The 23,286-nt window shown below is 36.1% G+C and overlaps 4 protein-coding genes and 1 long non-coding RNA gene across 5 annotated transcripts; 3 read left to right on the top strand and 2 right to left on the bottom strand.

Annotated features, from left to right (window-relative positions):
- Window positions 1–1,221: 1,221 nt before the first annotated feature.
- LOC146909188 (uncharacterized) lies at window positions 1,222–3,297 on the bottom strand. The gene is made up of 3 exons (XR_015017978.1): window positions 2,799–3,297; window positions 2,385–2,482; window positions 1,222–1,642 (listed from the first exon to the last, which is right to left on the bottom strand). It is a non-coding gene; the product is annotated as an uncharacterized LOC146909188 (long non-coding RNA).
- Window positions 3,298–8,822: 5,525 nt separating this feature from the next.
- LOC146909187 (uncharacterized) lies at window positions 8,823–9,984 on the top strand. Its single transcript, XM_085724692.1, has one exon. The coding sequence runs from the start codon at window positions 8,856–8,858 to the stop codon at window positions 9,864–9,866; it is 1,011 nt and encodes a 336-aa protein (XP_085580818.1). The 5' UTR covers window positions 8,823–8,855; the 3' UTR covers window positions 9,867–9,984.
- A 6,184-nt stretch (window positions 9,985–16,168) lies between these two features.
- On the top strand, window positions 16,169–16,841 carry LOC146909186 (uncharacterized). Its single transcript, XM_085727600.1, has one exon. The coding sequence runs from the start codon at window positions 16,370–16,372 to the stop codon at window positions 16,703–16,705; it is 336 nt and encodes a 111-aa protein (XP_085583726.1). The 5' UTR covers window positions 16,169–16,369; the 3' UTR covers window positions 16,706–16,841.
- Window positions 16,842–17,734: 893 nt separating this feature from the next.
- Window positions 17,735–22,231, top strand: LOC146909185 (Tetratricopeptide repeat (TPR)-like superfamily protein). The gene is made up of 2 exons (XM_085725224.1): window positions 17,735–19,094; window positions 19,442–22,231. The coding sequence occupies exons 1-2, from the start codon at window positions 18,123–18,125 to the stop codon at window positions 20,483–20,485; spliced, it is 2,016 nt and encodes a 671-aa protein (XP_085581350.1). The 5' UTR covers window positions 17,735–18,122; the 3' UTR covers window positions 20,486–22,231.
- On the bottom strand, window positions 20,738–23,024 carry LOC146909184 (uncharacterized). Its single transcript, XM_085725225.1, has 2 exons — window positions 22,829–23,024; window positions 20,738–21,892 (listed from the first exon to the last, which is right to left on the bottom strand). The coding sequence occupies exons 1-2, from the start codon at window positions 22,908–22,910 to the stop codon at window positions 21,060–21,062; spliced, it is 915 nt and encodes a 304-aa protein (XP_085581351.1). The 5' UTR covers window positions 22,911–23,024; the 3' UTR covers window positions 20,738–21,059.
- Between the last annotated feature and the right edge of the window lie 262 nt (window positions 23,025–23,286).

Below are 23,286 nucleotides of genomic sequence, written 5' to 3'. Positions count from 1 at the left end.
AGATTTATATCTTGTTATCGAAAGCTGAATCGAAAACCATATTGAATTACTGTGTGAAATTACTGCTATCTTAGTTTTACGATTTGCAAGAACCTTAACAAAATTTATTGCGATTGACTTGTGGATTTGAAAAATAAGTATGTGCGTTCTCCTTGTCTTTCAAATCCGATCAAAACTACGAAAAAAATCATTGCATTTCATTGTGTTCCAAGGGTGATACGGTCGGACTGGGTCGCGGGTTAAAAAACCCGTTTCAGAGTAAACGGGCGAAGAAGATGAGTTTCAAAAAAAAAATGGCAAAAATACAAGATTTTGAACAAAACAAAACAGAAAGGAATCGAACCAGCGACCTATACCTAAAACACTAAATATAATTGATTATTACCGACTGCACCACGCACGCACATGTGAAAGTTATGGGTTTTGATTTTATTTAATTGTTATTACCTGTTTTGAATAGTGATCAACTAATCAATGATTTAATTCACAAGCTTAAATAAAAATTACATTGACACACATACATGAATGATAAAATTTAGAAGAGAAATTATATTAAGTGATGTGACTAAATTATTTCTCTTTTAAATTTTATCATTTTTGTGTGTCGAAATTTATTGATTTGGAGTTGTGTCCAACTAAGAATTTTTCTTCTGTATAATTAATTAATTCGACTGTTGAATAAGACCTAAGTGGACTAAGGACAAATTACAAACTCGAATTTTGGCAATCAAGTCAATTCGACAAACGATCCCTTCGTCAAAATTTAAGTTTTCGATTTATTGTTAATTCAATTAAGTCATATCCAACAATAGGCCGGATGATTCTGTTTGATACCGTTTGTTATTTGGGTAATTTTAGTTAGCAGATGAGTGTAATTTCATGTTAACTATGTTCCCAAAGAGATGGTTTGTCAAATCGACTTATATCTAAGATTCTAATTGCTGAAATTCGTCTTCCTAGATCACTCTTAGTTCGATTAAGTCATATTCAACGATCGGGATAATTTTGTTTAATATCATTTGTCGTTTGGAGAAGTTTTTTTTATGAGAACCGTTAGAAAAAAAAATTGTTGCTCGTTCTACGCACTTACATATATTTTTTTAATTAATTAAAAAGAACAAGTATAACAAGAATTATCACATTCCATAAAAAAAAAAACGCGTCATCGGTTATCACATGCACCTTTTTTTTTCAATTATTTTTCTAAATACAGAAAATCAATTCAATTTAAAATAACAGCATGTTCTAAATTATCATAGAATTGCATGATATTCAATTTACACATTTTTATTTAGTACATAGAGAAAGAGTAGTTTCTAAATATTCGATCTAATTCTTCCATATTTTGTTTAATTCTTGTTCATTTCCTTTTCATCCCTTTTCTCCCATCTTGTTCATATCCTTCATTTTACACCATTACAACAATAGCAACTTCACATCAGAAGAAAAAAAGTTCTGAAAGCATGAATTAATTAAACTCATACTTCTTGTGAACCAAATGGAACCTCCTTAGCATACCTGAAACATGATAGACGCCATCACCATAACAAATTTATCAAAACTGTTAAATCCATACCTTTTTCAAAACCATAGACTTATACAGTCTCTAGTCAAACACAACATCTTGAAAGGGGTGTTGGTCCTGAAGAAAGAAATAATCAAATCGATCGGCCTTTGATTGAAACAAATGATAAATTCAGATAGCATCACAAAAATTCAGTTCAAATCCATTTGGTTTGTATACACATAACAAATGAGCCACATTTCAGCATTATGATTAATTCAATTGCAAAACACAAGAATTTGGTGTATATGCGTGCATGCGGACAAGAGGAGTCAAATTACCTCGGAGATATTGTCCAAACAAGAGGTTCAACAGATTCTTGCAAAACCCCCATATTACAATGTATCAAAAAGCAAACATGTTGAAGGAGAGTTACTCTAAATCAAAAGCCAGTCAGACTCATTCCCTAATGTAGAGATGAAGATCGTGGCCTTCATTCTATGTGTCACATTCCAAATTCAATGCTTTTGTTTAGACTTGATTTTTAAACTAAGTTATCTAATTTGAATTTCCCTCTACTTGAATCATTTTTACAGGAAAACCAAGATGGACAATTTTGTGCATGAGCTTCAATAAAGGATATCAAAATCTCACTAAATTCAATAAAAAGAGGTATGTTAGTGCCTGATGTGTTGGCCACTTTAGTACAAATATTTAAAAGCATTATCAAACATCATTATTCATTTCTAGCTTTAGTTTAAGAAAACAAAATAAGCATATAAATGTACTGATTGGACTGAACAAAGTTGAACACATTTTATATAAAAACAAAACATTAAGCATAATCATAAAAACAAATTAATATTGAACAAATACTTACAGCAGCTTGTAACTTGTCAAGTTCCTTTTCACGTTTCTGCTGCAATTGGCGTTGAAAAGATTGATTCTCCTCAGACATTCTTATCTTCCTCGCACGAACTTAAGAGAAAAATGTTAACAAAATGCAATAGTAACCAGCCTATATTGCAATAGTAACCAGCCTATATTTCTCCTAATTAATAGGATTTTATTTATTAAACAAAAAGAAAACGAAAAACATAATAAAGTAAACGACCACCAACTTAAACGCCAACAATATTCAACCACAAATGTATTAGACAGGCACAAACTAAAAATATGAATATGGATTTCAATAGTAATTAGTAATTAGTGAGCACAAACATATAATACAATACCATAAGATTCAACTTTCCAACTTATTCATTTTTACTTAATCTTTAGATACTGTGCTAACCTTTAGATATTGTGATAAGTATGTGATTTGCTCTCTTCTTTGAACTGCACACTAGAGATCGAAAAAAACACAAAAAGCAGGAGTAAATCAGAGAAAAAAACAAAAAAAAAACTCAATTTCAACACTATAATGTTATAACAGAAGAGTATGGATGATAGAGACGATGCGGTTTGAGAGATGGCGAGAGGCTGTCTTCAATCTAAGCTTCCAGATCTGGAAAAAAATAGGAAGGATTTGGGGTGCTAGTGGTGATAAGGTTTGAGATTGGAAAGAGAAGTAGATAAGGCCTGAATTTAAGTCAAATTTGAAGAAAAAAAAAAGGGAAATAAAATCAGGGGTGAGAGAGGGAAATGAAAAATGAAAATTGAAAAATTAGCGCTCAAACACTCGGTCCTTTCACATGTATGAATATAGAGGGAAATGAAATTTGGTTATTTTGGAAGAAGAGGGAAAATGAATTTGAGTGAAAGTGATTCATGAAATTTGGTTATTTTGGAAGAAGAGGGAAGATGAAAATGAGTGAAAGTGATTTCTAACAAAAAAATAAAAATTAAGGTGAAATTAAGTTATTTTTAGTTAATAATATTCAATTCTTTACATTTTTTTCCTTCAAAAAAAAAATCTTTACATTATAAAAAAAATCATTCTCTTATTTTTATTTTTTTTAAAATCACACCCTTTAATTGGTTAATACTCCACCGTTCAAAATGACCTTCTTAGATCGGGTTCCCGGAGGTATGTCATCCGAACGAACTATCACCTAAAAAACTAGTCAACTTAGGAACTAGTTTACTCCAGGGACCTAAACAAGCCTATCATCTGAACGGCAACATGTACAATCAATCCCACCGTTCAAAATGACCTTCTTAGACCTAAAAGGATGGAGAAACTTGAATTTCTCAGATCGGGTTCCCGGAGGTACATCATCCTGACGAACTATCCCCTAAAAAACTAGTCAACTTAGGAACTAGTTTACTCCTGGGTCCTAAACGCGCCTATCATCTGAACGGCAACAGGTACAATCAATCCCACCGTTCAAAATGACCTTCTTAGACCTAAAAGGATGGAGAAGCTTGGATTTCTCAGATCGGGTTCCTGGAGGTATGTTATCCGGACGAACAATCACCTAAAAAACTAGTCAACTTAGGAACTAGTTTACTCCAGGGACCTAAACAAGCCTATCATCTGAACGGCAACATGTACAATCAATCCCACCGTTCAAAATGACATTCTTAGACCTAAAAGGATGAAGAAACTTGAATTTCTCAGATCGGGTTCCCGGAGGTACGTCATCCTGACGAACTATCCCCTAAAGAACTAGTCAACTTAGGAACTAGTTTACTCCTGGGTCCTAAACGCGCCTATCATCTGAACGGCAACAGGTACAATCAATCCCACCGTTCAAAATGACCTTCTTAGACCTAAAAGGATCGACAAACTTGAATTTCTCAGATCGAGACCCCGAAGGTATGTCATCCGAACGAACTATCCCCTCGGAAACAAGTCAACTTAGGAACTAGTTTACTCCAGGGACTTAAACGTGCCTATCATCTGAAAGGCAACAGGCACAGTGAATCCGACCATTCAAAATGACCTTCTTAGACCTAAAAAGATGCAGAAACTTGAATTTCTCAGATCAGGTTCCCGGAGGTATGTCATCCGAACGAACTATCCCCACAGAAACTAGTCAACTTAGGAACTAGTTTACTCCGGGGACCTAAACGTGCCTATCATTTGAAAGGCAACATGCACAGTCAATCCAACCGTTAAAAATTACCTTCTTAGAGCTAAAAGGATGCAGAAACTTGAAATTCTAAGATCGGGTTCTCGGAGGTATGTCATCCGGACGAACTATCCCCTCGGAAACTAGTCAACTTAGGAACTAGTTTACTCTGGGGACCTAAACGTGCCTATCATTTGAAAGGCAACAGGCACAGTCAATCCGACCGTTCAAAATGACCTTCTTAGACCTAAAAGGATGCAGAAACTTGAATTACTCATATCGGGTTCCCGGAGGTATGTCATCCTAACGAACTATCCCCTCGGAAACTAGTCAACTTAGGAACTAGTTTACTCCGGGGACCTAAACGTGCCTATCATCTGAAAGGCAACATGCACAGTCAATCCGACCGTTCAAAATGACCTTAAGAGACCTAAAAGGATGCAAAAACTTGAATTACTCATATCGGGTTACCGGAGGTATGTCATCTAGACGAACTATCCCCTTGGAAACTAGTCAACTTAGGAACTAGTTTACTACGGGGACCTAAATGTGCCTATCATCTAAAAGGCGACATGCACAGTCAATCCGACCATTCAAAATGACTTTCTTAGACCTAAAAGGATGCAAAAACTTGAATTACTCATATCGGGTTCTCGGAGGTATGTTATCTGGACAAACTATCCCCTCGGAAACAAGTCAACTTAGGAACTAGTTTACTCCGGGGACCTAAACGTGCCTATCATTTGAAAGGCAACATGCACAGTCAATCCAACCGTTAAAAATTACCTTCTTAGAGCTAAAAGGATGCAGGAACTTGAAATTCTAAGATCAGGTTCTCGGAGGTATGTCATCCGGACGAACTATCCCCTCGGAAACTAGTCAACTTAGGAACTAGTTTACTCTGGGGACCTAAACGTGCCTATCATTTGAAAGGCAACAGGCACAGTCAATCCGACCGTTCAAAATGACCTTCTTAGACCTAAAAGGATGCAGAAACTTGAATTACTCATATCGGGTTCCCGGAGGTATGTCATCCTAACGAACTATCCCCTCGGAAACTAGTCAACTTAGGAACTAGTTTACTCCGGGGACCTAAACGTGCCTATCATCTGAAAGGCAACATGCACAGTCAATCCGACCGTTCAAAATGACCTTAAGAGACCTAAAAGGATGCAAAAACTTGAATTACTCATATCGGGTTACCGGAGGTATGTCATCTAGACGAACTATCCCCTTGGAAACTAGTCAACTTAGGAACTAGTTTACTCCGGGGACCTAAACATGCCTATCATCTAAAAGGCGACATGCACAGTCAATCCGACCGTTCAAAATGACCTTAATAGACTTAAAAGGATGCACAAACTTGAATTTCTCAGATCGGGTTCCCGGAGGTATGTCATCCGGACCAACTATCCTATTGGAAACTAGTCATCTTCAGAACTAGTTTCGTCCGGATGACATACCTCCGGGAACCCGATCTGAGATATTCATGTTTTTGCATCCTTTTAGGTCTAATAAGGTCATTTTGAACGGTCGGATTGATAGTGCCAGTTGCCTATCAGATGATAGGCACGTTTAGGTCCCCGGAGTAAACTAGTTCCTAAGTTGACTAGTTTCCGAGGGGATAGTTCGTCCGGATGACATACCTCCTGGAACCCGATCTGTGAAATTCAAGTTTCTGCATCCTTTTAGGTCTCTTAAGGTTATTTTGAACGGTCGGATTTATTGTGCATGTCGCCTTTCAGATGATAGGCACGTTTAGGTCCCTGGAGTAAACTAGTTCCTAAGTTGACTAGTTTCCGAGGGGATAGTTCGTCAGGATGACATACCTCCAGGAACCCGATATGAGTAATTCAAGTTTTTGCATCCTTTTAGGTCTCTTAAGGTCATTTTGAACGGTCGGATTGACTGTGCATGTTTCCTTTCAGATGATAGGCACGTTTAGGTCCCCAGAGTAAACTAGTTCCTAAGTTGACTAGTTTCCGAGGGGATAGTTTGTCCAGATAACATACCTCCGAGAACCCGATCTGAGAAATTCAAGTTTCTGCATCCTTTTAGGTCTAAGAAAGTCATTTTGAATGGTCGGATTTGTAACGCCCGTCTTAATTATTCGATTATTTAAAAATATATTTATATATATGATTTACGTGATTTTCATGACTGATATGTGTGAATTTTATGATTTATGAAGTTGAATGGGTTATATGATTTATAACTGAATTATGAGGGATATTTTGTTGTGGTGAAGTTGTTATGTTGTTATGACTTATTTTATTATTAAATAAAATAAGATTTGATAAATAAAATAAAAATATTAAAAATTGGGCTGTGTTGTGAGATGAGCAATTAGTAGTGATAAGAGTAATTAGGAGAGATAAATAGACAACAAAAGTTAGAAAATAGAATACGTACGTTTTTGGAGAAAAAGGGAGAAAAGTCAGAAAAGAGGAGAACCAGATGGAGAGCTGCGATTTCATCATAACCAGGTAAGGGTGAGACTAATTTTCAATATTATTAAGGGTATAATTCTATAGGATGAATTTAGCATGATTAGGTTAAGTTTTGGTGAGAATTGAGAATTAGGTTTAGGATCAATTTTGATGAATAAATCAAGAACAGATGTTAGATTGATGCAAAATTAGTATACAGACCTTAGATATGACTTAAGATGATAATTAGATGCTGTTTGGATGAAGGAATCATGAATATAGGTGAAAAGTTGTGATTTTTAGGTTTCTGGCCGTACTGACATTCATCGCTCGCACCTGCGAGCAAGAACACTCGCATCTGCGAGCTAGAACCCAGAACTCGCAACTGCGAGCAATGCAACTCGCAACTGCGAGTGACCTGTGAGCTCGCAACTGCGAGCAGAATAACTCGCCACTGCGAGTAAATACGTAGGAACCCAGAATGCACACTTTGCTCGCCAGTGCGAGAGAAGTTACTCGCCACTGCGAGTTAAGCTGTTAGTTGCCCAAAATTGTCCCGATGCGATCCTTTCGCACGTGTAGTCTTGAGATGACCTTAGAAGTAAGTTAGAGAGCTGTTTAGGATGCTTTCATAAGCTCCAGAAGTCTGTTATGGTGACTGAAAATTAGAAGTGTTGCTGCATGAATGCTATAATGATGTTTTATGATATTTATATTGATGTAATTAATTCCTTATGTGAATGTTAACACATTCAAGCGTTGTTAATTGTTGTATGTTGCTGCTGTTTTCTGTTGTCGACTGTTAGTGTCTTGAGGTTGCATGAGTCGGTCTATGTTGTTGGAATTTAAGAAGTTGTCCATGATTATGAGTCGTATGAGTTGTACACGTCGTTGTCTAAGTTGTTGGAAGTTGAGTCCATTGCATACTCATATAAGTTGGTTGAGGGCTTGATGCCCTGGAATGCTTAGTCATTCACATGATTGGTGAGGGCTTGATGCCCTGGAGCTTTTGCTCACTATGTTGGGGGCTTGATGCCCTGAAGAGCCTAATTACGCTCATATAAGTTGGTTGGGAGCTTGATGCTCTGTATTGGTACCAAATGCATTTGCATATCAAGAGGTTCATGATGTTTAAGTTGTCAAGATGTTGTCGAGTTGATAGAGTTGCATGGTCAAGGATGAGTTGTGTCGTCAAGTTGAGTGTTAAGTTGATTATGATTTGTGATGAGAATTAGTAATGGTATTGATGATTGTATCTGTTATGTAATGAAAAATTATGCTAATTGTTAATTGTTGATATGTTATTAATGTTTAAGTTGTTAAATACATTTTATTGGATTATATGCTTAATGTATTGATTATGAAATCTCACCCCTTCTGCGTATATGTTGCCTCGACCGTGGGTAATGTGCAGGTAATAAAGATTAGAGGCGTTCATGAGTGGACTCTCAGTTGGTGTCTAGGTGCTCTGATACGTAACGGGATGGGGGCTTGCTTTTACTTCTATTCCTTACGTGTCTCTTTTATGAACTAATTTATGAGATTTTTCAATAAGGCCTGCGTGCCAAGACTTTTAAATGTTGAACTATTTTCCGCTGCAATAGTTTAAGATTTTTCATGATGTTGAATTTGAAGGATAATTATTATTATCCATTTTATGATTTAATTGAAGTATGTGACATTCCGTTGTGATCAAAATACTCTGATTTTAAATGAAATTTTCATGTTGGGAAAACGGGGTGTTACAATTGGTATCAGAGCAGGTCGGTCCGTCCGGCCAAGTAGTGAGTCAAGTTGTGTCGTTTTAACAGTTAGGATATCCTTATTGTGTCATTCTAATTGTTGTGTGTTGCGCAATGAAGAAAACTGGAAGCTGCAAATCTTATCTGTTATAAGAGAACTAGAATGGCTGGAAGAAATGATGCTGCGATGGCTGCTGCCTTGGAAGCCGTGGCCCAAGCTATAGGACAACAACCAAATGCTGGTGCTGGTGTTAATGCTGATGTGAGAATGTTGGAGACTTTTGTGAGGAATCATCCTCCTACTTTCAAAGGAAGGTACGACCCTGATGGAGCACAGACGTGGCTCAAGGAGGTTGAAAGAATTTTCAGAGTTATGCAATGTACTGATGATCAGAAGGTGCGTTTTGGTACGCACATGCTATCTGAGGAAGCTGATGACTGGTGGGTTAGTCTTCTACCTAACTTAGAGCAAGATGATACGGTCGTTACTTGGGCTGTGTTTAGGAGGGAGTTCCTAAACAGGTACTTTCCGGAGGATGTTCGCGGGAAGAAAGAGATTGAGTTTCTTGAGTTGAAGCAAGGTGAAATGATGGTGACTGAGTATGCTGCTAAGTTCGTGGAATTAGCTAAGTTTTATCCACACTACTCTGCTGAGACTGCTGAATTTTCTAAGTGTATTAAGTTTGAGAATGGCTTACGTCCTGAGATCAAGCGGGCCATTGGATATCAGCAGATCCGTAATTTTTCCGAGCTGGTGAGCAGTTGCAGAATTTATGAAGAAGATACTATAACCCATTACAAGATCAGGAATGAGCGGAAGAGTAAGAACCAACAAAATCGTTATAAGCCTTACAATGCCCCTGCTGATAAGGATAGTCAAAGGGTGAATGATGAAAGGAAACCGGGAAGGAAAGATACTAATGCTGAGGTTGTTTGCTACACATGTGGTGAGAAGGGCCATAAGCGTAATGCTTGTACTGGAGAGGTGAAACGATGCTTTCGTTGTGGTAGAAAGGGACATACTATTATAGAGTGTAAGCATGATGATGTGGTGTGTTTTAATTGCAATGAAGAAGGTCACATGGGTTCACAGTGCAAGAAACCTAAGAAGGCTCAAGCTAGTGGGAAGGTGTTTGCTTTATCTGGTACTCAGACGGAGGGTGAGGATCGTTGATCTGAGGTAAATTTTCGAGGACGAAAATTCTATAAGTTGGGGAGAGTTGTAACGCCCGTCTTAATTATTCGATTATTTAAAAATATATTTATATATATGATTTACGTGATTTTCATGACTGATATGTGTGAATTTTATGATTTATGAAGTTGAATGGGTTATATGATTTATAACTGAATTATGAGGGATATTTTGTTGTGGTGAAGTTGTTATGTTGTTATGACTTATTTTATTATTAAATAAAATAAGATTTGATAAATAAAATAAAAATATTAAAAATTGGGCTGTGTTGTGAGATGAGCAATTAGTAGTGATAAGAGTAATTAGGAGAGATAAATAGACAACAAAAGTTAGAAAACAGAATACGTACGTTTTTGGAGAAAAAGGGAGAAAAGTCAGAAAAGAGGAGAACCAGAGGGAGAGCTGCGATTTCATCATAACCAGGTAAGGGTGAGACTAATTTTCAATATTATTAAGGGTATAATTCTATAGGATGAATTTAGCATGATTAGGTTAAGTTTTGGTGAGAATTGAGAATTAGGTTTAGGATCAATTTTGATGAATAAATCAAGAACAGATGTTAGATTGATGCAAAATTAGTATACAGACCTTAGATATGACTTAAGATGATAATTAGATGCTGTTTGGATGAAGGAATCATGAATATAGGTGAAAAGTTGTGATTTTTAGGTTTCTGGCCGTACTGACATTCATCGCTCGCACCTGCGAGCAAGAACACTCGCATCTGCGAGCTAGAACCCAGAACTCGCAACTGCGAGCAATGCAACTCGCAACTGCGAGTGACCTGTGAGCTCGCAACTGCGAGCAGAATAACTCGCCACTGCGAGTAAATACGTAGGAACCCAGAATGCACACTTTGCTCGCCAGTGCGAGTGAAGTTACTCGCCACTGCGAGTTAAGCTGTTAGTTGCCCAAAATTGTCCCGATGCGATCCTTTCGCACGTGTAGTCTTGAGATGACCTTAGAAGTAAGTTAGAGAGCTGTTTAGGATGCTTTCATAAGCTCCAGAAGTCTGTTATGGTGACTGAAAATTAGAAGTGTTGCTGCATGAATGCTATAATGATGTTTTATGATATTTATATTGATGTAATTAATTCCTTATGTGAATGTTAACACATTCAAGCGTTGTTAATTGTTGTATGTTGCTGCTGTTTTCTGTTGTCGACTGTTAGTGTCTTGAGGTTGCATGAGTCGGTCTATGTTGTTGGAATTTAAGAAGTTGTCCATGATTATGAGTCGTATGAGTTGTACACGTCGTTGTCTAAGTTGTTGGAAGTTGAGTCCATTGCATACTCATATAAGTTGGTTGAGGGCTTGATGCCCTGGAATGCTTAGTCATTCACATGATTGGTGAGGGCTTGATGCCCTGGAGCTTTTGCTCACTATGTTGGGGGCTTGATGCCCTGAAGAGCCTAATTACGCTCATATAAGTTGGTTGGGAGCTTGATGCTCTGTATTGGTACCAAATGCATTTGCATATCAAGAGGTTCATGATGTTTAAGTTGTCAAGATGTTGTCGAGTTGATAGAGTTGCATGGTCAAGGATGAGTTGTGTCGTCAAGTTGAGTGTTAAGTTGATTATGATTTGTGATGAGAATTAGTAATGGTATTGATGATTGTATCTGTTATGTAATGAAAAATTATGCTAATTGTTAATTGTTGATATGTTATTAATGTTTAAGTTGTTAAATGCATTTTATTGGATTATATGCTTAATGTATTGATTATGAAATCTCACCCCTTCTGCGTATATGTTGCCTCGACCGTGGGTAATGTGCAGGTAATAAAGATTAGAGGCGTTCATGAGTGGACTCTCAGTTGGTGTCTAGGTGCTCTGATACGTAACGGGATGGGGGCTTGCTTTTACTTCTATTCCTTACGTGTCTCTTTTATGAACTAATTTATGAGATTTTTCAATAAGGCCTGCGTGCCAAGACTTTTAAATGTTGAACTATTTTCCGCTGCAATAGTTTAAGATTTTTCATGATGTTGAATTTGAAGGATAATTATTATTATCCATTTTATGATTTAATTGAAGTATGTGACATTCCGTTGTGATCAAAATACTCTGATTTTAAATGAAATTTTCATGTTGGGAAAACGGGGTGTTACAGGATTGACTGTGCCTGTTGCCTTTCAGATGATAGGCATGTTTGGGTCCCCGGAGTAAACTAGTTCGTAAGTTGACTAGTTTCCGAGGGGATAGTTCGTCCGGGTGACATACCTCTGAGAACCCGATCTGAGAAATTCAAGTTTGTGCATCCTTTTAGGTCTAAGAAGGTCATTTTGAACGGTCGGATTGATTGTGCCTGTTGCCTTTCAAATGATAGGCACATTTAAGTCCCCGGAGTAAACTAGTTCCTAAGTTGACTAGTTTCCGAGTGGATAGTTCGTCCGGATGACATACCTTTGGGAACCCTATTTGAGAAATGCTTAATTGGACATAACCTAAAATAAATAAAAAATTTGAACACATATAAATGATAAAATTTAAAAGAAATATAATTTAGTCGCATAACTTAATATTAATTTTTATTTTAAATTGTATTAACAATAGATGTGTGTTTAAATAAATTTTATTTAAATTTTTGCCTATGTTATTTAGAAGTCTTATAGTATATATAAATCTATCCTACCATGAATTAAATGATGCATTCGTAAAAAAAAATATAAATTAAATGATACATTAATTGATTCCTTGAAAAAGAATGAATTATTTTAATTGCCATTCAATACAGTTAATGAAATTTAATATATTTCAAATTCGTTAGTGATAGTGTTGAAATCGTGTTGCAGCTGGTAACTTTTCATTTTAGTTCGTCTAAAATTTTTCTTCAACTTTAAGTCCATAAAAAATTTCTATGCTCACTTTTGGTCCCTCTTATAAAATAAATTCATATGTAGAATTCATATTTTTGTATACAATTTTGAAGAAAAATTCATAATATTATAAGAATCTCTCCAAAAAAAAAAAATTAGAATTTTTTAACAAAACATGAATTTAATATGAATTTTTATATTTTTGACAGTTAAAAATTCATATTTAATTTGTGTTTTGTAAAAAAATTCTAATTTTTTACAAAAATCTACACATTTCTGCATAATTTCATTTAAAAAAAATACAAAAATTAACTTTAAAATAGGAACCAAAAGTAGAGATTGAAAATTTTATAGGGACTAAAAATTGATCGAAAATGTTAGAGAGGATAAAATGAAAAATTGATATATTTATAGGAATAAAAAATATATTTAACCATAAAATTTATCATTGATGTAAGTGTGGTCTTATAAAATTTATTTAGGCTTGTGTCTATTTAAAACTTGGTATGTATAAAAACCCATAACAAAATGAATTAAATGTTCAAATTCAAAACTGGTAATAGACAATAAATAATATAAAAATCCCAGGATCACGGAATGGAATCCGTAGTGTAGTTGGTAATGTAATGCTCTGTCGGAGTCTGAGAGGTCGCTGGTTCGACTAATGCCTTGCCTTGCCTAATTTTTTTTTTTTTTTGTTCTACTCATCTTTTCTTCTTCGCCCGTCAACCGTAAAACGGGTCGTTTTGTCCCGCTATTTGACCCGACCAGATCTCCCTTGTTACGCAACGAAATTCAATTCTTTTTACGCAGTTTTGTTCGGGATTTAAAGGGATGTAGAAAGCACATACTTCTTTTTCAAATCCACAAACCAATCGCAGATAATTTGTTTAAGGTTCTTGCAAGAAAAAAAACTATTAAACATATGAGTATCAACGTTTTACACAGTGATTTCATACGAGTTTCGATTGAACATTCAATAACAAAATCCCATATCAATTTGAAAAACAATCATTCACACCAGATATCTCACTCAAATTGTAAAACAAAATGAGTTATGGGTAAACTGAATCAATTTAGAAGTTGATTATTTCAGTATTTTTTTTTATATATTTATATGCTTAAAACTGTGAATTGACGGCGGCGGAATGGTGGAGAACCTTGGACGGCGGCAGTGCGGCGAACTGACGACGGCGGCGATGAAGTCAGCCATGGAGTTGTGAAATGGGAAGAAGAGAGGTGAGAGAATTGTAAACTAATGGAAAATCACATGCAGAGGGTGTATGATATGTTTTGGTAGAGTGTGGAGAGGTGCATGTGCTCTCTTGATGAAGTGGAGCAGATCCAATCCATTGGGTCAATCTCACCATTAAAAAAAACTCCCTCATGCAATGAGGGACCTAAACGCTACCTCATGTTAGACTTCCCCATACTCTTATCATTTTTCTTTAAATTAATAACTTGCTGCTACTCAACTACACTACCACAGGCTTGCCAAAGTACATTTTCACATCTATACACATCCTACCCTATACAAAACAAGGGTTTCAAGCACCTAAATTTCAGATACCATTTTAAAAGATTAAAAATAGAGATATCTTAAAACCGCTTCATTCAAACCATTTTTGTTTTTAAGGTAGAAGACAAGTCATGTAAACCTGGTTCAACCAAGATCCTTCCCAAGGGCCATACATTACTTACCGACTTGCTCCTTGATTGCGCTACTTGTCAGCACACCCTTATCTGTCAAAAAATCCCTCTGCCCCATCCATGGCTTTTGTCCGATATATCCACCCTACCACTACGACTAGTAACTCTCATTAATTCACCGCTTATCAAATTCACATGGAACATATAGTATCTCAATTTTTTTGAGAGACTGAGTTGATATTAATAATATCTGTTAAAAGTCAATGCGTTGTGAATTTACCCTAACTCGGCACATTTTTTGGTCAATCTATGCATTTTGAGACACCTTTTACCATGCATAATGTATGTGCGATCCCTGCATGCAAACACTACTGATGACAGGAGAAATATTTTGTTTTTGAAACCTTTTATTTTTCTTTCTAAAGCTTTAGTTGAAGAAGAAAGCAATTTTTTTGGAGGAACAGATTGTGTCCTCAAATGCTCTTGTAAGGGCTGCCTTCCATGAAAGGCATCCTTGACAGTTTCCAGCTAGGTTTCACTGCATTCCATGAGAACATCTTGACAGAAAAATGCTGAATGACAACACCTAAGGTTTTTCTTGTTCCAGAGAACTGAGTTTTGTCTTTTGCAATTCTTCAACTCATACGAAAAGACTTTGTTAAAAAAACAAAACTCACGTGAATACATAGAGTAGACACTTGTTGGTTTCTGCACTGGTCAATTCCAGAAAGAGAAATTATGCAGTAATTGGATAGCTTTGTCGATTTTTTCCCATGTAGCTTAACTGAAGTTGATGATATACATCTTTTCTATACGGCTTGTATTTTACTCATTTCAAAAAACTGAAGATTAGTTAAGTTAGCTAAATATCCGGCTACCATGTTGTCAAGTACTACTCACATGGAGTAGGGTAGGAAGCAGTACAAGTTCCTAAGATAAGGTGGCCCCTTCTATTAAAACAGCCAAGGACCCTACCAAATGCATGTGATCTCAGCAATCAGATCAACATCTAATGGCCGACATTTTGACATTTGTAAATCTAAGTCCAAAAATACCAAGTCCGAACACGAGTTATATGATCTTGATCAGATTTTGTCTGGAGCAACTATTGTGTGAATGTGAGATTTTATATTACAACTGTGTCACAAAATTATAAATTTCGATCTTAAATTAAGGGTTGTGATTGTTTAACATTATTTTATTGTTTATGTAATTTGAATCGTTTAATCTTAAATCATTTGGTCAAGATTGATTATCGGGTGTAATTGCATGATAATTTAGCGGAGGGAATTGAATTTCATTCTGGAATTGTTCCCATGGCTCATTGGTGGTCCTTCATCTCTAATTTTTTTTACTAATATCCTCTTTAAATGAATGCATGTTGAGTTTTAGCTTAATCCTCTCAAGTTTTTGTTCTTTATTTCTATTCAATAATATTTTGTGGTGTTACATATGATTGTTAGGGGGGGTGCATGGTGGGACCCCTTCCCGGACTCTGCATATGCGGGAGCTTCAGTGCACCGGGTTGCCTTTTTTTTTTACATATGATTGTTAGGGATTAGAGGTCACAATGTAGTTGAAATGTCCTATCTCTATTATGATGTTTTTGCAATGCATTAGTCTTTCATCATTTCTAAAATGTTGTAATTGTGTCACGCAGTTACAAATCATGATCATCATATCTCAAATCAATAGTTAGATGGTTTAACATTAATTTACTATGAATGTGCGTTGTCTCCCATATAGTACAATATTAGTTTCTTCATTTTCCCTTTTAAAATGGAATCATTTCTAAATTTATGACAACCGACATGCCAATAGAAACAAAATGCTTACTCCGTGAAGTTCACAGAATGTACCAAAAAACAAACTGTCACAACAATCACACTGATATAATTACTGCTGTCAATTTTTTGCCTTTTTAAAACACACACACATCCCTAGACTCCTTAACTATTTGCACCTTTCTGTTTTAGAGAAAATTCTCAAAAGAGTTATTCTTCTTCTTATTCATGGCTGCTGCTGCTGCTACTACTACTATCACCAAGTTACTTGCCTTTGTCTTTGTGGTAATTGTCTTACTTGAAAATTCACATGCTGTGAGTTCAACTACCACTGAGCCAACAATCTCAGCTTCTCCAGGTGTTTTACCTTATGTGACTTCTCCAGATATTTCTTCATTTTTTCCTACTCCAATGAGTTCATCCGAAGCTCCTTATGACGCAGAGGCATCTGCACCAGCACCGGCACCAAGTTCAGGAGAAAAGTCTTCTAGTTCAACTAGATTGGATTGTGCAGCTGCTGTTGGTATTATGCTCTTTAGTGTGTTCCTTAGTATTATTGCTTAGGTATTAATTTTGGTTGGTTTCTAAGACAGAATGGTATTTGTCTTAAGAAGGTCGAGGTTGTCATTTTCACTCACTTGTGTTAAATGCTATTGTAATCTCTTTATTTTAATTTATGTTTAGTCAATTACTTTGTTGATTTGCTAAATTATAATTTATATATATATTATATGATAGATAGACCATTCATAATCATGGTGAACTTGCAATTTTGGTTTTGTATTTGTAATTCTAATGACCTTAGTTCCATATTTGATTGGATTTGAACCTTTAATAAAATATGGAACTAAGATACCTAAAATTTAGAGTAAAGGTTGTGAAATAGGATACCTAAAATTCAGTTTTAGAAATGGGGAACTAAAACATTTTTATTGTTTTTTTTAATTGCCTCAACAGGTAGTCTTATTTGAGTTGTGTCCGGTATTAAATATGAGTACCTTTGAATTTTAATTTGCTATATTGTATAATTTTAGTCCTCGACTTTCACCGACCGAGACTTAAACTTTACCTTAGACAAGCTAGAGGGATCAGAAATGCATTTAAGCTTAGGGAAATGTTAACCGATGCGCCCGGGGCACTGGTTAAGGAAGCAAATATAGAAATATCTGCATTGAAAACTGTGTAATCAATGCATTAAAAGCTTAAAAAGTGTCTTTTTTTGACTTATAATTTCTTTTTTTGACTTCCTTAAACAATTGAGTTGGATCATGTGAAAGAGTCTAGAAATGAAGTTTATGGTTCGAATTTTAACCGCTACGCCCCGTCTCATTATAAACTTTTTTGTGATTGTACACATTTCTTAATAAAATCATTACTTATGTTAATTTGAATGGTAAAATAACACCCTAAGAATAAATTTTCCTTATGAGAGAGAGGACAATCATGTATTAAAAAAAACAAAACAGAAGAATCATGACCCTTCTGTTTATCAAATCATGACCCTTTGATGATAATCAAACCGCAATTCATGTTCGTATCAAATATATCGCAACCGGATAACCATTTTAGACCCAAAATCTTTTAACTTTAAGTGCCTGTTTGGTATAGAGTTTAGCAACACAAACACATGGCTGACGTGATTTCCAAAGCAAAACTGCCGTGATTTTATTAAGCTAGCAATGGAAGCTTTTGTGCCAATGTCATAAATTACCCTGATTTTAGACCCAAAATCTTTTAACTCTTACTATATTTGTTTCCTGCCCCAACATTTTCCTTTGATTAAACCTCTAGGCTCTCCTTAAACCTCACTTATATGAGTATTGGAGTCTTTACGGATAGACCAACCTTGCGACTGTGTTATTTTAAAAACTCTACCTGGCGTTACAACGGCAGACGTGCATGGAAGCTTTGCCGGAGCCTACAATACATTACAATGATGGAAAACTGAATCACGTAAAACATCAACACCTTAATAACAACGATGATTCCATATGTTTCAAGAACACTATCATCATCATCAACAACAATTAACAAATGTATACGCATGCACTCAACAACAACAACGAAAACTACAGAATGGAACAAAAACGCGAACCTAAGAAGCATGTTCGGCAAATACGTCGACAAAACAAGCGTATATAGTTGGAATTCAATCATCGCTGATTTCGCTCGAAGCGGCGATTCTTTACAAGCTCTCTACGCTTTCTCTTCAATGCGCAAACTCTCTCTTCATCCAAACCGCTCCACTTTCCCTTGCACTATCAAATCCTGCTCTTCTCTTTCCGACCTCCATGCCGGAAAACAGACCCACCAACAAGCTTTTGTTTTTGGATACGGTTCTGATATCTTTGTTGCATCTGCTCTAATTGATATGTACTCTAAATGTGGCCATTTGAACGATGCCCGGAAACTGTTCGATGAAATTCCCGAAAGAAATGTTGTTTCTTGGACTTCTATGATTTCTGGGTATGTTCAAAATGATCGTGCCCGGGAAGCTGTTTGTTTGTTTAAGGAGTTGTTGTTGGTTGAGGAGACGGATTATGACGAAGGTGTTGGTGTAGGTGTGGATTCTGTTCTTTTGGGTTGTGTTATTTCGGCTTGTGCAAGGGTTTGTGTGAAGAGTGTGACTAAATGTGTTCATGGATTGGTAGTTAAGAAGGGTTTTGAGGGGTGTTTGGCGGTTGGGAATACATTGATGGATGCTTATGCCAAGTGTGGGGAGATAAGTGTGTCTAGGAAAGTGTTTGATGGGATGGAGGAGACTGATGTTTGTTCTTGGAATTCTTTGATTGCTGTATATGCACAAAATGGGTTGTCGGTAGAGGCTCTCAATTTGTTTAGTGATATGGTGAAGAGGGGCGAGGTCAGATATAATGCTGTCACGTTATCTGCAGTGTTGTTAGCTTGTGCTCATTCTGGAGCTCTGCAGATAGGAAAGTGCATACATGATCAGGTATATTACTAGCTAGCTTCATCGTTTTAGTTTATAATCTCATAAAAATTGGCTTTAATTATTCATCATATTTTTGGGTGTGCGCATAACTATTTGTATGTACGACTCTGCCTATGTCACATTACATTGCCAGCTCCAAGTTTAGTAGCTGACAGCCAAAGTAGAACTTTGTTTAATCCCCGTGACATGGATCAATATGGTATCATTTGAACTATGAAATCAGTTCTAAATAATGGAAAAGCTTTTGTTTTTGTTGTAATTGTATTTTTTTAATAAAATATTTACTTAGCAAGGACCTAGGTGAGAATTTTTGGTCTTGCTAACGTTCATGTATTCTCTTACTATAGGTTGTAAAGATGGAATTGGAGGATAATGTGTTTGTCGGTACTTCTATAGTTGATATGTACTGCAAATGTGGGAGAGTTGAGATGGCAAGGAAGGCATTTGATCGCCTGAAAAGGAAAAATGTTAAGTCGTGGACAGTAATGGTTGCTGGTTATGGAATGCATGGACGTGGAAAAGAGGCTATGGAAGTCTTCTACGAGATGATAAGGTCTGGAATCAAACCGAATTACATTACTTTTGTGTCAGTTTTAGCTGCTTGCAGTCACGCTGGTCTGTTGAAAGAAGGGTGGCTTTGGTTTAACAAGATGAAATGTGAATTTGACGTTGAACCTGGGATTGAGCATTATTCGTGCATGGTTGATCTCCTTGGACGTGCTGGTTATCTTAAAGAAGCTTATGGTTTGATCCAGGAAATGAAGGTGAAACCCGATTTTATAGTTTGGGGTTCCCTTCTTGGGGCTTGTAGGATTCACAAGAACGTTGAACTAGGCGAGATCTCTGCGAGAAAGTTATTCGAGTTAGATCCAAGTAATTGTGGGTACTATGTACTACTCTCCAATATTTATGCTGATGCTGGAAGGTGGGATGATGTTGAGAGGATGAGAATATTAATGAAGAATAATGGAATGCTTAAAACCCCTGGATATAGTATAGTTGAACATAAAGGTAGGGTGCATGTATTTTTAGTTGGAGACAAGGAGCATCCTCAACATGAGAAGATTTATGACTATTTGGATGAATTAAATGTCAAGCTGCAAGAAGTTGGATATATGCCAAATGTTACATCGGTGCTCCATGATGTTGACGAGGAAGAGAAAGGAATGGTTCTAAGAGTTCACAGTGAGAAACTAGCTGTTGCCTTTGGAATCATGAATTCAGTGCCTGGGTCAGTTATCCAGATCATAAAAAATCTTAGAATTTGTGGGGACTGCCACATTGCAATTAAATTGATTTCTAAAATAGTAAATCGAGAAATTGTTATCAGAGATTCAAAGCGATTTCATCATTTCAAGGATGGGTTGTGTTCGTGTGGAGACTATTGGTGATAGTAACTGAAATAAAGGGAGTCAGAATCGATGATGTTGGATGTACATTAATTCTACATCATCAAAGCCTGACCAGAAGCTTGGTGTGCATGCAATTCTATAATACATTTGTGCATGCAATTCTATGTAGTACATTAATTCTACATCATCAAAGCCTGACCAGAAGCTTCATTGGTGCATGCAATTCTATAATACATTTGTGAAGGTGCATATCTGGTGAATCGATTAGTTCCAGTAAGAACAATGAATATATTTTCAGATGGGCTTTTAGATCACTTATTCCCAGTTCAAATACATGTTGTTATTGTTCAGAACAATTTGTCTACTACAGGAGCACAATAAAACCCAAGTGCAAATATTTAAAGGTAACTGTTTTGTCTTGAAAATTGAGAAATCAACATGCAAAACAATAATTTTCTGGGTACTAAATTTGCCTACATTGCCATGATGCCCACAAGTGCTCACTTGATTGCTAAACAAACAGGCATATAAAAGCAGCCCTTCCAGAATTATCCATAAAAGTCTGTTGCTCAATAGGAGTACAAGACTGCTGAGATGTAAAATCTACAAAACATCATGGAGAGCAACCTTTGAAGAGTTTGCTCACAGATGCTCTTCGTGGTCTCGATATCTGTGATTGGCTGCATTCTGAATCAGCATTGGAGAACCTTGACGAAATCTGGAGGGCCTTGTTCTCGTGCTTCAAAGTTTCCACCTCTAACTGAAGCCTTTTAATGGTTTCTCTCTTTTCATCATTTCTTTGGACCAACTCTTCTAACTGGTGCAGATTATCATCTGTTAGTTTTGTCATTTGATACTTCAATGTGGGCCACATACTTTCAAATTCGGAATTGATTATTGATGAATCTTCAGTTCTCTGATTTAATTCCAAATCCTCAATCTTCATTAAAATATTTTCATTGATGGAAGAATCTATCATTTTGTCTTCAGTTTGAATGTCACTGCACTCAACTTCTAATTCTAGTTTCATGCTGCATGGGTTAGACGATGACAGTTCATGAGATTCATCCTCTTGCTTCTTTAATATCTCAAAATCAAGATTTCTGCCATCAGATCTGACATCAGAATTCCCCATTAGAGATTTTCTATGCTTGTTGAAATCCTTTTTGACTTTCTTGCCCTCCAAGTTACCTGTTGCTCTTCTATTGCAGCTAGCGCATATGTTTTTTGATGTAGCAGAAGATGATAAAGATCCTGAATGAAAGGTACCAGTAGATGATTTAGATTTCAGTTGGTTATAAGCTATGGCTAACACACGGTATGATTGGCCAAATTCTTCAAGCATCTGTATGAGATCTTCTCTCCAATTGCAGTGCATGTGTCCTTGGTTTGGAGAATTGCTGTCTTCTAAAATGGTCATCATGGCTCCCAATTTCTCATCCAAATCTAAAACTCGATCAAAAGAGTAGTTTGTGAGTTAAAACTGCAGCATAACAGGCAAACAACTTGGGAAGCTTTCAAGTAATCTGCTGCTTTACTTTGAGGAGCAGCGGCTACATAAACACGATATTTTAAACCCAGGTCATTTGTATAGGTCTATATGGTTTCCCCGTGTAGAAGGGCTAAGGGGTTTTAAAGGACTCAAAATGCCTATTTATTATTTATACAGAACTTGAAGGATGATTGTATCATTTTTATTATGTTGATGCTCTCACTGCCTTCACCTCTGGCTTGTTTTGTCTCGTGTTTTAAATGGCAAGGGAAAATTTACAATAATTTGGTTCATTTTTTGCTTCTCAGAATCAATTTTTGAGGGGGAAAAATTGATTTCAAGATAACTGATTTTATTTTATTTAGTAACATGCTTTGCAATTTTTTCAAAACATACCTGTATGTATACTAGAAAAGGGATTGTACTTTATCGTTTCCAAAAACATATATCATGAATCACTTATCACTTATAAGTTAAATAGCGCTTTTTAAGATAAACTAGTTTCTTTTAACTTCTACTTTTCAACATGAATTTTATCAAAATCAATTTAACTAAAAGCTAAAACAAAATGGAAAATCTTGTACAACATACTAGCAAAATTGCAATCAACCTTTGACTAACTTTTTCTGAATGGAGATTTTAAATCGACTATATTGACTTCAAACCTTTTGACTGTATTTTCTAGCCTTAGGCAAACCCACCACAACCACCTCAATTCTTTTCTATAGCAAACTTTATTATACACTTTCTTTCTATTCACAAAGTCAAGTCAAAGAATGCCAATAACCTATTACAAAAATGTAGCATGGAACATGCACCAGAAATAACACCTAAGAGTGCATGCGTGTGTGAATAATAAAAGACCACAAGGGACAATGGAAGAGAGGAACCTGATATGGTTGTTTGAAGCCATTGAGACTGGTAGATAGGAGCAGAACTCCATGATTCAACATCTTTATTCTCCATGAACATTTATGTGCATTGCCTCAGCAAAATAAATCTATCAAAGGACCAAAGGAGACAACGGGGTAAAGTGTAAAGAGAAGCAAGTAAAGAATTTTAAAAGGTCCTGATCATGTACAAGCTGGCAATATAACGGAGGACAAACGTTAAGTAGATTCTTTAATTATCAAATTTGAATTCATTCTACGTATAGGATAGGAAAGGCTTTTTTTTTTTTTTGGTCAAGAGGAAAGGCTTTATTATTTCAAAAAAACAAATTAATTTAATGTCCCATTATTACAGATTATGCGGATGAATTTTTTTTGAAAGATGATTATGCGGATGATTGATTGTCCATTAATGACTATACTATTTTTTTTTACATTTGCATCCGATCAAATCACGT

Source organism: Medicago sativa, chromosome 7, assembly GCF_051527215.1.
Source record: "Medicago sativa cultivar Bolivia chromosome 7, Bolivia_mono, whole genome shotgun sequence".
NCBI lineage: Eukaryota > Viridiplantae > Streptophyta > Magnoliopsida > Fabales > Fabaceae > Medicago > Medicago sativa.
The sequence above is the reverse complement of the archived record's forward strand: the minus strand, read 5'-3'. Positions and strand labels throughout refer to the sequence as shown.

Coding starts and splice junctions, on each gene's coding strand:
- LOC146909187 (XM_085724692.1), top strand. CDS start 8,856: ATGGCTGGAAGAAATGATGCTGCGATGGCTGCTGCCTTGGAAGCCGTG.
- LOC146909184 (XM_085725225.1), bottom strand. CDS start 22,910: ATGTTCATGGAGAATAAAGATGTTGAATCATGGAGTTCTGCTCCTATC. Junction 21,893..22,828: donor GCTTCAAACAACCATATCAG/GTTCCTCTCTTC, acceptor ATCGAGTTTTAG/ATTTGGATGAGAAATTGGGA.
- LOC146909186 (XM_085727600.1), top strand. CDS start 16,370: ATGGCTGCTGCTGCTGCTACTACTACTATCACCAAGTTACTTGCCTTT.
- LOC146909185 (XM_085725224.1), top strand. CDS start 18,123: ATGATTCCATATGTTTCAAGAACACTATCATCATCATCAACAACAATT. Junction 19,095..19,441: donor GAAAGTGCATACATGATCAG/GTATATTACTAG, acceptor CTCTTACTATAG/GTTGTAAAGATGGAATTGGA.